Source organism: Nomascus leucogenys, chromosome 1a (assembly GCF_006542625.1).
Source record: "Nomascus leucogenys isolate Asia chromosome 1a, Asia_NLE_v1, whole genome shotgun sequence".
Lineage (NCBI taxonomy): Eukaryota > Metazoa > Chordata > Mammalia > Primates > Hylobatidae > Nomascus > Nomascus leucogenys.
Window position 1 is genome coordinate 63684185 of NC_044381.1, and position 17817 is coordinate 63702001.

Below are 17817 nucleotides of genomic sequence, written 5' to 3' on the forward strand. Positions count from 1 at the left end.
AGATTAGCCCACACCCTGGTCTGCCTGATTCTGTCAGCACTGGGGTATATCTTTAAGCCCTGAAGATAATGTCTGTGAAAAATGAGCAAGATGTTACATAAACACGGATCCTTTGACATTCTCCCATAGATATTTGAGACCACAGGAAACCCCATTAAAGTATTCAGTATTAGTCACCCCTCTGCTACTGGGTAATAAAAATAAAAATAAAAATCCCAAATCTACAGATGGCCATCTAACTCAGGAAATGGGGTGGCACTGCTAAGTGCCATGCACGAAGAGAACAGTACGTCAGTGAATTCCTCATCAGGAATGAATCCTCTCCCTTCCTCCTTTCTTTTCATTCTTTGTCCCAGCTAGAGAGGGTAGAAGAAGGAATGAATCTTAAAGCAGTGCTCTTGGGCGACTGCAAGAGAATCTTAACTTAGTTATTAGATGTGTGGGAGGGGGTGGAAGGTGGCATAAAAACGTGAAAGTTTACAGAAGTTTTATTCATAAGCACCAAAACTTGAAAGCAACCAAGCTATGTCCTTCAGTAGGTGAGTGGATACATAAACTGTAGTACATCCAGACAACTAAATATCACTCAGCGCTAAGAAGAAATGAGCTATCAAGCCACAAAATGATACGGAGTAAACTTAAATACATATTACAAAGTGCAGGAAGCCAATCTGAAAAGACTACATACTCTATGATTCTGACTATATGACATTCTTGAAAAGGCAAAACTATGGGGACAGTAAAAAGAACAGTAATTGCCATGGGTTGGGGGGAAGGAGAGGTAAATAGGCAAAACATAAAGAGTTTTTTGTTTGTTTTTTGTTTTTGAGACACAGTCCCACTTTGTGGCCCAGACTGAAGTGCAGTGGTGCAATCTTGGCTCACTGTAGCCTCTACCTCCTGGGTTCAACCTATCCTCCTTCTTTAGCCTCCTAAGAAGCTGGGACCATAGGCATGCACCACCATGCCTGGCTAATTTTTGCATTTTTTGTAGAGACAGGGTTTCACTGTGTTGCCCAGGATGGTCTACAACTCCTGGACTCAGGCAATCCACCCTCCTTTGCCTCCCAAAGTGCTGGGATTACAGGTATGCACCACCATGCCTGGCCTGAATATAGAGGGGGTTTTTAGCACAATGAAAATATTCTGTATGGTACTACAATGGTAGATACATGTCATTATACATTTGTCCAAATCCATAGAGTATACAATACCACGAGTGAACCCTAATGTAAACTATGGACTCTGGAGACAGTGATGTATATGCAGGCATGGGGACTATGAGAGATCTCTGTACCTTCCTCTCAATTTTGCTGTGAACGTAAAACTACTAAAAAAAAAAAAAATGCCTATCAAAAAAACTTAAAAGTAAACAAGGATCACTTCTCTCCATGGTGATAGACTGAGTCATACAGAAAATATTTTTCTGATGATGTGATTGTCATAATGAATAGATTTGAAATGGATTTTCTTGGGCTCTTGAGGAGGTCTGATAAAAAAAAAATCTCAAAGGCGTAACTCAGGGGCTAAATCTTTTTCACCTAGAGTGCTGCTTCTACCCTGAGACAGTGTCTGATTCCTGAAGATGGGGCCAGAGGCTTGTTCGTGACCTGAGTGAGTGCAGAGCCTTTGCTTCAAGCTTGTTTCAGAGGTGTTAGTAAAGGGCGGATCACAAATTTAGCTGCTGGGAAGTGTAATGATGTATTTGAAGCATAGGGAAGAATCAGAGGCAGTTGGAAGCCTCTGAGCATCTGTTAATGATCAAGAAAAAAAGAAGAAAGAACTAAAGCCCCTTTAAGCAACTTACCAAAAAGCATCATAATGTAAGGTTTAGTTAATTACTTGCTTTCTGATATTTGAACTTTTTAGAAATGAGAAGCTTTGAAGATAATCTAATTAGCAGGAGTGTGTTGCAGTTTGAGAGTAGTTGGGAACATTTCTCATCCTTTCCTCTGCTCCATGGAGTTCATGGAGAGAAACTCAGCATCGGTCCCACAGATCTAAAAGGTTCATCAGCCCCTAGAGTGCTAAAAGATAGATACTGGGGGCAGTGTGTTCTCTACACTGCTAACCTTGCAAGGTAGTTTTACTTTAGCATGTGCTAGCCCAAGAGCAGGCTGAGACAGCTCAAAGCTGGCTTGGGTAGGAGAGGCAATGGGACCTGGCACCACACTGAAGACCTATGGGGAAACAAGGGCCAGAGTCACTGACTAGGCTGTGGAGACCCTTGGGGGCATTTAAGATAAGAAAGGCTGGGGCAACCTTAGCTGTAGCCTAGGCAGCAATTGGGCCTGGGTTTCCAAATAGACTAGAGGTCGGGGCAGTGTGTTGTCAGTGAATGGCCGATATTGGGATTCAGGTAGTGATTCTCTGAGAGTCATTCCCATGAGTGTTAGGGTCTACCCAGTCCCTGGGTGTGGGGTGGACCCAAGCCCAGAAAAGAGATTGGGTCTGCATATGACAGAGCAGTAGAGCTCTCAGTTTGAGGCTGGGCTTTATGGCAGGATTCCTAGAAGTGAATGGGATCACCTCTTAGGCATTCAAAGATTTACAGACCAAAAGGAAGGCTTGCTCCCATCTTCTAAACTTTGGGACAAATGTGGTTGTGGAGGGGGAAAGTGAGGGGTCAAAGGGATGGAGAGGGAAATGGGGGATGGTCTCATGGTCCTCTGGAAGCACGGGGGGGGGGGCGCAGTTCATTGGAGGGCCACATGACATTGCTGTTGAGTACCTGTGACTATGAGTTGAGTCTCAGGTCCAGGAGACTGGATTAACTCTAAACCCAACCAGATGGTGGGAACAAGATGCTTCATATGTTGATATGATTCCTGTCTCAGCCTATTAGGGAGATGAGGGAAGAAAATGCTAGATCCAGCTGGGAAAAGCAGAGACAAGAAGTCTGGAGTTAACCAAGATAAGGAAAAAATGTTGGCACCTGTTATGAAACAGAAGGTCATAAACTATTTGTGAAATGTAAGACGAAGTATGAAAATTAAAAGGCTCAGCTTCTAAAGACTCAATCTGGCCCACAGCTGCTCAATGAAAGACATAAAGCAGGCTCCAGCTGACACAATCATCAAGCTAGTGCCCTTTGCTGGTTCTCTTTAGTTGCAATCTGACCCACTGTTCTCCAGGGATGGGTGGGCATATTTTGAAAATAAAGTAAATAATATTGTCTCATGATGAAGCATTTTCTGTGTATCACATTCTGTGCTAAGGCCTTCACAGACATTAACTCATTAACCTTCCCAACAGCTCTATGAAACAGATTCTTCCATCTTGGCTATAGATATGGAAAGAGTCTCAAAGAAGTTAAATAACATGACCCATGCCAGATAGCTTGGAAGTGGCAGAATAGAGATGTGAATCCCCATTCCTGGTGGATTGAGCATAACACTACGATGATGCAATTAAACCATTTAAAGCCAAGCTGGCATAGTGGGAAGTTCTGAAGATCAGTATGGAGCTTGGTTAACCGAACTGTATAAGAACTCCTATCTGTGGAAGTTCCTGCACAAAAGGAGTCTGTACTTTGCAGACTGAGGGGTCAACAGCCCTCTTAACACATGGTCTTTGTTTTGCTGGAACTTTTCTTTTCCTTTCACCAGACAGACTACCTGTATAGTAGGAAAGAGCTCACACAAATTCTCTTTTTTTCAAAAGGAGGAGCATTTCTGAACATTACTTCTGGGTGATTCAGTTGGTTCTGTTACCTCCAGCTGCCTCTTCACCCACCCTCTGCCCAGCGCAGATATTAGATAAACACCTCTTCTACCATAGACAAAACAAGGGAATGCAAATTTCAGTGTCACTGCCTAGTGATAGAAAAAAGATCTTGTCTAAAAATAATGATAAAGAGGTTGTGAAATTACTATGAATGTAATTGAAATATTAACTGATATGATTAGGGAGGAATCAAATGTAGAGACGTAAAACAATGTTGGTTTCTGTGTTCTGTCAATTTTAGAGACTCTTTTAATTTTTGATTATTGTTTGGATTAAATCATTAAAAAGTATGTAAATCTAATCTGGTTCTATCTGTTTTACAACCTTTAAAAAAATTAGAATTAGGAAAAATAGTATTCAGTTTCAGCAAATTAGTAGATTTCTGTCCAGTTTTGGAGTAACAGTTTAGCTCAAGTTGAAAATATTTTTCCATGTAAACTGTGGCTCACACCTGTAATGCCAGCACTTTGGGAGGACAAAGTGGGAGGATCCCTTGAGCTCAAGAGTTGAAGACCAGCCTGGACAACATACTGAGACCTCATCTCTACCAAAATAAACAAGCAAAAAACTAGCCAGTCTCAGCTGCTCAGAAGGCTAAGACAGGAAGATCACTTGAGCCCAGGAGTTTGAGGCTATAGTGAGCTGTGACTGCACCACTGCACTCTAGCCTGGGTGACAGAGCGAGACCCCCAGTTACCCTTCCCCCCCCAAAAAAGAAAAAAATTTCTTAGTCCCCTGACTTGCAGAATGTATCTGAAATCATATTAAATTATGAACCAACTCTCTCTTAAGTGAAAGACCTCAAACGCCAAGTTCATAAATTACTTTCCATGCTACATAACCAAGAATAAGGGCTCACTAATAAGGCAGGGTGACCATAATGTCTCCCTTGGCCTCTCAAGGAAACAAATTCACTAAACAGTAAGGTCAATTTTATTTATCTGGGTTATCATTAATATATTATTATCCTTATTATAAAACATTTGCTTTCTAATTCACTTTGAATCAATTTGCTTACCTATTTTTCCAGAGAGTAAAAATAATCCTCTCATTTTAAACATCAAATTTATGAAATCACAAAACTGATCATGATAAAATAATTTGAGGGTTCATCTTGGAAGTGGAAAGTAATTTAATTAAGAGCACATGCTATTTAGCTAAAACTATCTAGAGATGTCTACCAAATACTAACATCTTTAAACATGAGGCCATTTATAAATTTTGGATACATACAGTTGGAAAGAGTTTTTAAACTATATTATTCTATTCAGTAGATTGTAAGAGCTTTGTCCATCTACCCAGCCACCCATTTATGGGCCCAAGATATCCTCTAAAGAGAAAGATGGAGTGAGGGAGTGAGAATAAGTTAGTATTATTTAATTTTCTTTTCCTGGGAAGGAAAGATGAAACGTTCCTAAGATAGGACAACTGGCTGATGGTGTCAGAAACATTAGAGTCCCTCTGTGAGGGGGGAAAAGAGAGTAATATTCCAGAAAAATGACCTTTGATTAAATAATTTTTTAAGGATGAGAGAAAAGATATGAAAATTAAAAACAATTAAAACAAGTTCTGACCACAAACATCTATTGAAACAGGAACATCCCAAAATGCAATGACAAATAGAGAATGCTCACCTGTCTGATTCTGGCAGTGAACAGGAGAGAACGAAATATCATCCAGGGCAACATAACCTCCTTTGGGACCATTGAAAGCAACTTCAAAAATAACCTGCAGAGGAAAATGGCATGCTGTCACATGTTCACATATTTTCGGTTCGGCTTAAGTGCTCTTAATGATTTAAAATGACATGTCAATCAAAACCAGATGAAGCCAAGTTACAAGGACTCATGGAATCAGATTTCCAAATATGAGTTTGGGCAGCACCCTCCTCAACCTACAGTCTCTTTTTGGGAGAATGAAACAGCTATGATCTGAGTGTCCGTGGGACACTCACAAATTCTCAAAAGTCATACATTTACATATGAACCCCTAAGGCAATGGTAATAGAAGGTGGGGCTTTTTGGGAGGTGATTAGGTTTTGGAATGGGATTGGTGCCCTTATAAGTGAGGCCCAAGGGAGCTCATTTGCCCCTTCTGGAATTTGAAGGCACAATGAGTAGGTGCCATATGGACCAGGAAACAGGCCCTGACCAGACGCCAGATCTGCCAACACTTTGATCTAGGACTTCCCAGACTTCAGAACTGTAAGAAATACATTTCTGTTGTTTATAAATTACCTAGTTTATGGTATTTTGTTATAGCAGCCTGAATGGACCAAGACAGTCTCTAAAGTTGACTTTTATTGGTGGATATGCCCCTCTTCCTTGAGTGTCAGCTGAAGTGCCTATGTCATTTCTGCTAGAACTACAGAACTAATTAGCGTTATGAACTTCGATTAAAGGAAAAATCAGCTAAGAAAGCAGGCCAGGTTTTTTTTACCTCCCTGCCATCCCTGAAGAGCAAACACCCTCTGAGTTCCTTTCCTTCTTCCTATATGAACTCTACATCAAGGCCTGGACAAAGATGCAACAGTCAGAGGTGAGAACCCCAATCTCAGCATGTCCAGGTATGTTCCAATGGTTAGAAAGAACATGGGCCAATGACTTCAACTCCTTTAGTTTTGCTTTCTTCTCTACCAGCAACTTTAACTGTGAGCTCAGTCAACCACCTTCTGCCTGTGACCATGGGGGATCAGATGTCAGCACAGCCTTCACCTGTGCTGAAAAAAACCACCCAGGTGTGCAGTCCTCTTGTGTGAGTTAATAACCTGAGAAGACGCAGCACGGAACAGGGCTTGAAACTTCAGTGCCTACAAAGGCCAGGCAGGTAGTGGAAATGCAGAAGTGGGCTTGGTATGGTGCAGCCTCTTATGAAATCGAGACAGAAACCCCTGTCTGAAAGGGCAGCTGTCACTCAGCTTCATCAATGACTGATATGTGGGAAGTCAGGCCTTTTATGGTTTGAACTGTGTCCCCCTGCATCCCTCACACACAATTCCTGTGTTGAAGTGCCAACCTCTAGTATCTCAGTATGTGACCTTATTTGGGAATAGGGTCACCGCAAATGTAATTAGTTAAGATGAGGTCATGCTGAAGTAGAGTGAGACTCTAATTTGAACGACTGGTGTCCTTATAAAAAGGAGAAATTTGGATGCAGACACACACACACATACACACACAGAATGCCATGTGAAAATGAAGGCAGAGAGCTACAAGCCAAGGAATGCCAAAGATTACCAGCACACCACCAGAAATGGGAGAGAGGCATAGGACAGATTCTTGCTCACGGCCCTCAGAAGGAACAAGCCCTGCCAACACATTGATCATGAACTTCTGGCCTCCAGAACGATGACATATGACATTTCTGTTTTTTAAGCCGCCTCTTTTGTGCTACTTTGTTATGGGCAGTCCTAGCAAACAAATACGAGGCCTAATGTCTCTGTATCTAGCAAATTATCAAGAGGATCTGACTCTGGATTTTATCTGAAATCTTTGAGTTTGTCAATGCTGGCAATTAATTCAAAAATTAAAACAAAAGTAAAACAAAAAACCCCACTCCCCAGCCAGGCAGATCACCACTGTGGACTAGATTTGACCTCTAGGCTTCTAGTTTGCAGCTTCTTCTGAATAGTTTCTTGGAAGCAGACAGAACAGAGTTCAAATCCCATTTTCATCACTTATTAGCTAGGTGGGCCTGGATATATCACTGTGTTAGTCTGTTTTCACGCTGCCGATAAAGACATACCGAGACTGGGTAATTTATACAGGAAAAAGGGTTTAATGGACTTACAGTTCCACATGGCTGGGGAAGCCTCACAATCATGGCAGAAGGCAAAGAGGAACAAATCACATCTTATGTGGATGGAAGCAGGCAAAGAGAAGAGAAGAGAGCTTATGCAGGGAAACTCATCCTTATAAAACTGTCAGATCTTGTGAGACTTATTCACTATCACGAGAAAGGCATGGAAAAGAACTGCCCCCATGATTCAATTACCTCCCACTGGGTCCCTCCCACAACACGTGGGAATTCAAGATGAGATTTGGGTGGGGACACAGCCAAACCATATCAATCACTTAACCTCCCAGGGTCTCAGTTTTCTTATCTATAAAACACCTGTCTTGTAGGACTGTTGAGGAGATTAAATGAGATAATGTATACAAATATCCAAGCACAGAGTCAGGTACATAACAAGCTCTGAACTAATTTTCTATCTTTTTCTGAAGGTTGGTCAGCCACAGTGGCTCATGCCTGTAATTCCAGCACTTTGGGAGGCTGAGGTGGGCGGATCATTTGAGCTCAGGAGTTTGAGACCAGCCTGGGCAACATGGTGAAACCTCATCTTTACAAAAAATACAAAAACTAGCTGGGTGTGGTGGCACAAGCCTGTAGTCCCAACTACTTGGGAGGCTGAGGTGAGAGGATTGCTTGAACCTGGGAGGCAGCGGTTGCAGTGAGCCAAGATCACTCCACTGCAATCCAGCCTGGGTGACAGAGTGAGACCCTGTTTCAAAAATAATATTTTTTTTTTCTGCAGGTTGACTCCCTCTTGAATTTCTATTCAGGTTCCAGCCTAGTTAGCCACTAATTAGCTTGAGCAGGCCCATTCTTCTCCAGCCCTCAGTTTCTTCATTTTTTGAAAAGAAAAAACGTTTGGACAAAATAGTTCTTAAAGTACCTTGCACCTTAACAGTAATGGTCCCATAGGGACCTGGTACCTAAACTCTCCAAAATCCAAGGGGAAGCCTAGAAGTTCGTCTTTGCCAAGGGGGAAGGGCTGTGAATGAAGGAAAAGATGTGGATTTACGAGAAGGGGCAAATTAAGATTACAAACTTAACACAGGTCCATGACATTTAGCTCTCAAGGCACTAGCTGGTAAAGAAAGTGAATGGCAAAATTTACACTGAGCTGGTGGGGCAAGAATGCTATTCTTGATCAGCATTTGCTAATCACAGCCTCTGTGCCAATGTGTTTTCTTGTTCAGACAGTCTCCAATGTTTGTTTTCCTTCTCAAAATTCACTTGAGAATGTGATGACATTAAACTCACTGATTTCTTCAGGACAACTTTCTTTTCCTGATGAGTGAGAGCAGATAACACCAGTGAATAGTTCAGACTAGTAGAGCAAAATCACATGTGTTGACCCAAAGGATGTGTATTGAGGTTTAGTAGATTCCAGAGTTGTAACTTTTCAAGTATTGATTTTTTAAAATTCAGTAAAGTTTGACTCAGACAAACGTTGCCCAAGGAGTTTATGGTTGGATGGAAGGAGTTGGTAAAGAGAACGCTGTCAGTGTGTGTGTGGGACTCATCTGACTTTGATAGGAAACTTTTGAAGCAGTAAATGCATTTCTTTTCCTCCTCGTAACTCAAACTCACAGAAAATTTTCCACTGGGCTGCAAGAACAAATCGAGACCTGGTTGGACTTTGGGATAGGAAATAGCAAACATTCTGCAAAAGACACTGTGCTCTATCTAGAGTGTTTTTTTTTGTGGGGGGAGGGTAGGTAGGGGAGGTAAATAGGAAGGGGGTGTGGGGAGAGGCAGGCACGACATCAGTAGATGAAACACATCAGAAACTAAGACCCAAGCCTGTTCTCTGCAGCTCTACATCAGGCTAGCAGATGGCACTACCTAAACCCATCCAGAGGAATAATCTGCTTCTCTGGCACTTTAAAGGGAACTGGAGAAGATATTGTAAAAAGCACAAAGTGAAAAGTGGGGGATATTAATAACTTGGGGTAACCGAGACTCTACTTATAGCTCCAAATCTTTATAGAAATCTTATAGTAACCATATTGCTGCACCCACTGATTTTAGAGGTCCTATGGGGTCCTCAGACAGAGCTGGGCCTCCTTCCTCAGCTTTGGGTCAGATTTTAGTCCACGAACTTAGTTACTGAGTTCTCTGGCATTCACCAGCTGTGTGACCTAGAAAAAAATGTCCAATTTCTTGGACACTCTGTTTTCTCCTTTCTTGTCTGTAAATACGGAGCTAATTTTATCTACTTGGCTGGATAGTCAGTACTGAAAGTACTTGTAGCTTCTGAAATACATACATAGATATAGACATGTATTAATGTATGTGCTTAGAAAAAGGTCGAAAAGATAGTAGAACTTTAATGTTAGTAGTCCTCCCCTTTGTGAAGTTGGCTGAGGGCATTTTAATTCATTTCATTTCTCTGAATTTTCTAATTCTTCTGCATTGAACACGTCACTTATATAACTGGAAAAAATTTTAAAATGAAGGCATCAAGCCTTGTTTCAAACTAGGGCCATAATAGCAAGTTTATTTCTGATTTTACGACATTATTTATGTTGCAAAAAAATAAATGAGTCACTTTTTTTTTTTTTTTTAGAAAAACAGTTCACTCAAGGAAAACCTTCAAAACTGCTCTCAGGAAGGGTAGCTCAAGACTGAGTTTTACTTGGAGGGTTCTGATCTCCTCTTTTGAACCCTCTGTGACCACAGTGCAAGAAGGAGAGGGTCGCCAAGAAGTCTAGTTGGTTGACTGGCTTTTGCCATAGTTGTTCTCATAAAAATGACTCTTGCTAGGAAATGAAGGTGATAAAGGAGGCAGGCAAAGGGGACGCAGAGGAAGGGAGAGCAGGAGAGGGGCTGAGGATGAGAAAAAGTATGGTTGAGGCACAGCAGAAAAGACAGACTGAGTGTGAGGCTGCACAGCCTCTCCATCTCCAGCCCTGTGTATGGGTGGCATGTCTGCAGAGTGCCAACGCACAGCTGGTGTGCACCAGTACACCTACCTCCATGGGGTAAGGAGCATTGAACTCGACCTCCGCAAGATTCCAGGCAGCATTCCCTGGCCTGTCCGCTTTCCAGATTTCCTCGTAAAGGCCAGCCACATCCCGAGTGTAAAGGGAAAAGACATTGTCATTCCCCTGCTGGATCTGGTAATAAAATGACAAGCAGCCAGCCATGGGGGCCGTGGTCAACGGGGAGATGAGCTGTGCCACCTCCTGGAAGTGCTTCACATAAACCGAGTCCACATACATGTAGTGGCCTGAAAATCACACAGAGCACAGCGTTAAGAGTTGGGGGTGGGGGCGGGGAAGAGGTTCAGGTGAAATGGTGTGATTCTGCATTCAAAATAATCCAGCGGGAATGGTGAGGAGGAAGTGGATGAGTTACAGCTGGCAGAGGTTTGGCGGTGAGTGGATGGAGAAATGTTGCAGCTGAGAATCGGGTCCATGAGGTTCATTGCACTCTGCTAAATACAGGATGAGACCATTCCTTTTACTTTCCTTACTTTTGATTGAAGTAAAATATACATAGAGAAAGGTAGATGTGTTATCTGTCAAGTGCTTAAATTTTCACAGCTGAACACACCCATGGAAAGAAATAGAACATTACCCGAGAAGCCATTCCCTCCCAATCCTTATTTGAGTCATAAGACACAAAACTTACCATCTATTCTTAAAAGGGCATGGAGAGACCCTCCTGCACATGTTTACAATTAATTCAAGATGTCACCATGTGTTTTTTGAGTGAAACTAAGATTCTGAATTCCAACTATATGGCAATTTGTGTGTTGTTAATAGCATGCAAGTCAATCGACACTGAAATTTGGAGGAGTGAATGTGTGGTACCACTCTTGGCAGGTCTTTGTGGGCTCTGGATGCAGAGGCTGGCCTCCATTAGGGGCATCTTGGTGAAACACAGAAACCATGTGGCAGAATGGAGACAGCCTTGACTTAGCATTGAAGAGAACTGAGATTGAATCCTGCTCCACTTCTTACTAGCCCTGTGACCTTGAACAAGTTTCTGAGTATGTCTGGGTCTCAATTTCCTGATCTCTAGAATGACAATCAAATACTTTCCTCATAGAGGCAATGAATATTACATGGAGTCATGTATGTAAAGTGCTTAGCGTGTGCCTGGTACATTGTAGCTGCCTAACAATTACAATGCCATTCACAATTCTAGAACCATGCTTGCCCTATAGCCTGTTTTGTATAAAGGGTAAGCTATCATTGTTAGCAATTTTGTATGAATTCATTTGAGTGATGACAGAGAAGTGCTATGCAATGAAGCTTCAACAGAATGCCCTTTCGTTTACAAGCTCAGAATAATTATAGCTTAATATCTTCATTTCCATGACATAATTTCTGGTTAAGAAGAATTCCTGGCCAGGTGCAGTGACTCATGCCTGTAATCCCAACACTTTGGGAGGCTGAGGCGGGAGCATTGCTTGAGGCCAGGAACTTGAGACCAGCCTGGGCAACATAGTGAGACCCCTGTCTCTACAGAAAAACTTTCTTAAAATTAGCTGGGCATGGTAGCATGCACCTCTGGTCTTAGCTATTGGGGAGGCTGTGGCAGGAGAATCACTTGAGCCCATGAGTTCAAGGTTGCAGTAAGCTGTGATCACACCACTGTACTCCAGCCTGGGTGATAAGCAAGACCCTGTCTCCAAAAAATAAAATAAAATAAGGCAAGAATACCTTTTCTCCATGATAAAGAGCAGAAAAAAATATTAGGAGGAGCATATGCATTTATACACTGGACGTTTACTTTGTATCTAGCACATAGCCCGGTATATGGTGGGCCCTCAACAAATGGTTATTTAATGTACAGACATGGTCTCAGAAAGGTCCTCATCTCAACACGGCAGAGGGGAAAAATGGACAGGTCAAAGCTCACTTTCTCCTGGTGGCAAGTTGTTCAACACCCTGAATCCCCTGAATAATCTTCTTTGAGTATAGTTTACCTTATCGTCTTGCCAAACCACACGACGGTGAATAAACAGAGATTACGAACTCAAATTTTCAGAGGAGGCAGCCAGATTAAGTGTACGAGTGAAGTTGATTGAGTCAGGGAGAAAATAGAGAGTGGTAAATTAGTAGAAATCATATTTCCCCCACATCAAGAAACAGAAATCAAGCTTGTCTGGAAAAATAAAAACATCTGATAGTCCTGGGCCCATATTCTTATGCGGCAATAACCGGCTTGGGGTGAGAAGCCTGGCCCCTCACCCCCGTGTTCTCCAGCCTCCCTGAGACAGCAGGGTCTACTCCAGCAGATGCCCGGCACCCAGCCCCATGCTGCAGGCTTTCCCCATCCTAGTCTGGAATTCAGGTTTTGACGGCAAATCTATCCATTTTTAAGGGATGCTTCCTTTGTGGTTTGCTAGGGCTGCTGTCACAAAATACTGCAAAGTGGGAGGCTTCAGCAACACACATGTATTGCCTCACAGTTCTGGAGTCCAGAAGTCAAGGATCAAGGTGTCAGCAGGGGTTCCTTCTCAGGGCCATGAGGGAAGGATTGGTCCTGGGCCTCTCTCCAAGCTTCTGGTGGTGTGCTGGCAATCTTTGGCATTTCTTGGCTTGAAGGTCTCTGCCTTTATCTTTACATGGCATTCTCCCTGTGTACATCTCTCTCTGTGCCCAAAGTTCCCCTTTTAATAAGGACAGTGGTCATATTGGATTGGAGGCCCACCCTACTCCAGCATGACCTCATCTTAACTAATGACATCTGCACCCATCTATGTCCAAGCAAGGTCAGATTCTAAGTCCTGGGGGTTAGGACTTAAACATTTGAGTTTTGGGTGTGCACAATTCAACGCCTAACACTCCCCACCATATTTTTTTAAACTTCGTATGTGCCAAATAAACATATCTACAGTCTGGAAACCACTGTAGGCTCCACTTTGCCACCTCTGGGAAGGAATTTTAAAGGAAGAATCAGAATGTCAGACTGGATAGAATCAAAGAACCTCTGATATGGAGGGAAGGTCACTCCTCCATATCCCAAGCTTGAAAACCCTCTAAAGCATTCCTGGTGGCCAGCCAGCCTTGACAAGAACGTTCTAGTAGTAGAGAATGCCTATGACCAGTTAGCCTCTGTAATCTGCTTCTGTTCTCTAAGAACTCATGTGAGTATCAAAGGCAGAGATGAAGTCTTCATTGCCCTTTGTAACATGACTTACCAATGAAACAATCTTTTTGTGAGATATGAACACGGAGAACTGAGTGGAGGAGAGCTACAATTCTGTGTATTATAATGTATGTATAATACTTTGTTTCCTGGATACCTAATTGCAGGGGCCACAGAGATCCCCTTTAAGAGAACTTGCTGAAGGAACCATCATTGACTGGGTCTCCAGCCACCTCACCTTTGGATCTGCAGGAGAGTTTGTACCAAGACCACACCACTCTGGGCTGTTCCCAGCCAGTGACCAAGCATAGCTGCAGGGCAGGCCATTGTCTGCCATGGGGCCCTTCAGCATCTCCCATCGGCCCAGGTTCTCCTCTTCCTCAGGGGTCAGGTTTGTGTCCTGAGCTGAAAGTTTTCCCTACCTAGGGCATCTTTATGACTTTGGTGGGCCCTAGGCCCTTTTGCTGTGGTTGGGCCCATTCCTCCATTAAAAAAAAAAAAAAAAAACTTAACATTTTAGTTTATTACTGCATTGGCATAAAGAGGTATATGATGTAAGTTAGAAATTATTATATTCATTTTACCCTTCCAATTTTAAAATAAATAAAATTAAAATATTGTCATGGACCCCTAAAAATGCCATGGCTCCTAGGCACTATGGCTGCTGTGCCCAATAAGGACATTGGGCCTGTCCCCAGCTACTCTGGCTCCTTCCTCCTCAGAGCCTTCACAGCCACCTCTCCCAGGAAATCTCTTTCCCACCTAGTCCCAGCTTAGTGTCTGCTTCCACAGCCAGCCTTGTTGTAAATTCATCTTCCTTGCAGATGACAGACATCTGAGAGTTATCTTTAAAGGGTAGTAACTCACCTGCTGTGTGGACAATATTTTGTGTGTTTGCAGTCAAACTGCATCACTAACAACTTGTGCTCAGGATCCTAGGCCAAGTGAACCACAATCACATTTCTGATCCAAAAAGCATCCAGCAAACACAACACGATCTGCCCAAAGTGAGTCAGAGAGGCTGCTGGGAATAAGACCAAGACTGCTGACACCAAGTCTCATACAGAACCACCAGACTAGACCACATGCTCTTGCCACCTTTTTCTTTCCATCATTCATTTGTTGCCAAAGCTGGGTTCTATTTACTGACAATTTGAACAACATTAAGCTTCTCATTGGGGAACAAAAGGTATCTCATCATGAGTTTATTATCTCAGTTGAACTGCTAGGGGTGATTCAGAAATTGTCATTCAGGTGTCTGCCCCAGGAGAAGAGGCTGGAGGAATGACAGCCAAACCAACCAGGCTGAGTATGTCATTGGATACAATCTGTTCTGAGGAAGAGGAGTCAGTGGGTAGGTGGCTGCAGGTGCCACTGTATTCTCCTTTCTAAAAACAATGAAGGTAGCCTGGAGTTCTTGGGAAATTTTGTCCAGTGTCTGATATTAGGAGAATTTTCCTGCCGTGTTCAATGAGCCCAACACTCCTATCTGGCATAGGGCTCTAGAGCTTCCAGAACCTCTGGAAAAGGCTTTTTTTTTTTTTCTTTGTCAGATATTTAAGATTCAAGTAGGATGAAGCTAGGTATGGATGGACTTTAAGTAGACAGAATCCTTTAATCTGCCAAATCACTGGAGACCCTGCAGGCCACAGGGATTCTAAAGTATTAAAACTTGAACTGAAAATGAAAGAGGTTATATGGGAGGAATGGGTTCCCCCATAAGATGAAGAATTGAGAAGCTTATTGCCACTCCTCTACAGTCTGTTCTGCTTTGCCATACACAGAGTGAAAATCAATCTATTATTACCTAATTCTGGATTATACACAAAGAGCCCGAGGTTTCTAGGCAAAAAAAGTTTCAAATTCAGTTGACAGAAAGATCACAATTCTCAGTCATGCCGCCAGTGCTCAAGCCCCTTCTGGGATGGAGCCTGCGGTGCTGGTGTATGCACACTTGCTCCTGAAGAGGCCGTCTGTTCCTTTCTTGCAGCAGCCCTCTGTATTAGCTGAACTTTTCATGTGGAACCAGTGGCCCCTGGTAGTCAGCCATTTCCCCTTGCATTAGGGAAAGAACTTTAAAGGCTGTTCCTGAATGTTTATTTTCAAGCAGTCTGTCTCAGCAGCATTCCCCCAAGACTGCCCTTGGCTTGGCTGCGGTGCCAGAGGCATCCTCTGACTCAGCTGTGATGCAGCCCTGCTGGCCACATTTGCACTCCGGTTGTGTTGTCTGCTCCAGTGTTGCTGGTTGTCTGGACAAGCTGTCTCCCCAGTAGGGCAGACAACCTGGTCTGAAGAGATGTATGCCAGAGGGAAATACCCACTGGTCTGCTGTCATGGTGAGCAGATGGCACCCAAAGATAATGAGTTACGATGCTTGTTTTTCCACCCCGTGAGTCTGACAGTTATCTTCACGAGCCTTTAGTTGTAAGGGTTTTGGTGGTCCTTACTATGACAAAGTCAGACTCTAGTCTTTTTATACAGCTTTCAAGGATGATGTAAACATGAATGAATATTATGTGAGACTTCCCCTATCTGTGCTAAGACCTCAAAACCCCAAACAATAAGTGACAACAGCCTCTATTTTCTAAAGAGTGGTGCTAGACTGTCAATATGCTAAGTGGCAGCCCCTGGCACCTACCCCAGCTCTACCAGTGTTAGCCCATCTCTCCCTTCTAGCCTGTGCATATGAGAAGGCTCGAGATGAATCAGAGATATTGGAGATGGGGTTCTATAAAGAGCGTTGTCACGGAGCTGCCCTGCTACGTGTTTCCTTTTGACTTCACCAGGGAAGGCAAGGGGATTGCTTCCCTTTTCTTACCTTGATCTAAAGGAAGGGGCTTAAGGGAACCACTCATGGAAGAGATAGAGGAAGGAAACTGCCATTTAACCTCATCCCCTCTCCTATGTGCAGAAATTTCTGAGCTCTGCAATTGCTCTGGACCTTGCGATGAAGGTGATCGGAGTTCTTGAGAAAGCTTGATCAGTGATACTGGAGTGTGTGTGTGATGCAGAGATGGAGCCTGGCACTGGTGCATACATCTACAGGCAAGAAACTGACTATAGGGACCTGTGGGGAAAGAGTGGAGAAAAAGGAGTTTGTTGCCAGTGAAATGCACTTCCAGAGTTTGAGGGGGCAATTTAGAAGGCAGCTGGGCTACAGTATCTTAAAAGGACTCTTCTCAAGAGAACTGCCTGCCAGTGCAGTAATTCATTAGAAGGGTAATTCCATTAGAAGGGAGCTGGTGAGGCATACCATGACTTGTAGGAGCTAAGCAGGATTCACAGATGGTCAGCCAGAGAGTTGCTCATCCCTGTCTGGCAACACTAAAGTGGGATCCCCCATCGGCCAAGACAGGAATGCCAGAATTTGGCCATGTGCTGTATGAAGGGCATCAACTCTAGGTTAAATAGCAACAGGCAAGTGAAACCTTTTGTCCCTGGCCTTTGCCTTTCTGTTCCATCCCCACCCTGCCCATTGCCTCCCAACTCTGAAGCAGCCAGAAGCAGTACAGTAAGAGGGAGAAGAGGTAAGGAAGAAAAAGGTGAAGTATGAAGAGACAAAGCACAAACCTTTCTCTCTACTGCTGTTGTGTGGCCCAGTCTGTGGGAAGATCTAAACTAGATGAGACATTGCAGTTGTGACTTGACTGAACCTAATCCTTGAAAATGAAAGTGTTTGTTAATAGCTGAAAGTAACTGGAAAGCCACAGTAAGTCATTCAAGGGCAGAGAAAGGAAATCCAGCAGACCTTGCACAAAGAAAATGGTAAGAAAATTAAGAAACCTGCTTCTCTACCGAGTGCTTACACTGTGCACCAAATGGATCAATGCAGAGAGTAAATAAATAAGTCCCATTAAGATGACTCTTGCTCATTCTAAACCGAAATGAGAAAAGAGTGTCATGAGTCATGGAAAGATGATCCAACCATCTCATGATGTTTGACGGAATTAAATAACTCTAACCTTATTTTAGATTTTGAAACCTTGTCCACCTTCTTCTAGAGTAGCACCACAAGCAGGCTAGGTTTTTTAAATCTCAGCAAAGAGATGCATTTCCCTCATTATTTTTCCAGCAATCAACTTTGTTTTTTTTTTGCTAAGGTATGTAGAAAATGGTAATGATCTGAGCTGTCAGTAGCTTACCTCCTGAAAGATTTTGTTTCACTTCACAAAATATGAATAAAGAAAGAAACCCATATGT

The 17817-nt window shown here is 43.0% G+C and overlaps 1 protein-coding gene across 3 annotated transcripts in view; it reads right to left on the reverse strand.

Moving 5' to 3' along the window:
• Positions 1 to 17817, reverse strand: part of MAMDC2 (MAM domain containing 2) — a 181809-nt gene that overhangs the window by 89980 nt on the left and 74012 nt on the right. For all 3 annotated transcript variants that reach the window (XR_001114319.2, XM_003267395.4, XM_030810034.1), the window contains exons 6-7: positions 10488 to 10744; positions 5361 to 5454 (exon numbers count right to left, since the gene is read on the reverse strand). Coding sequence is in view for 2 of the 3 variants with exons in the window: in XM_003267395.4 (XP_003267443.1) it covers positions 5361 to 5454; positions 10488 to 10744 (351 nt within the window). In the remaining variant the exon portion in view is untranslated. The remainder of the gene's footprint in view (positions 1 to 5360; positions 5455 to 10487; positions 10745 to 17817) is intronic.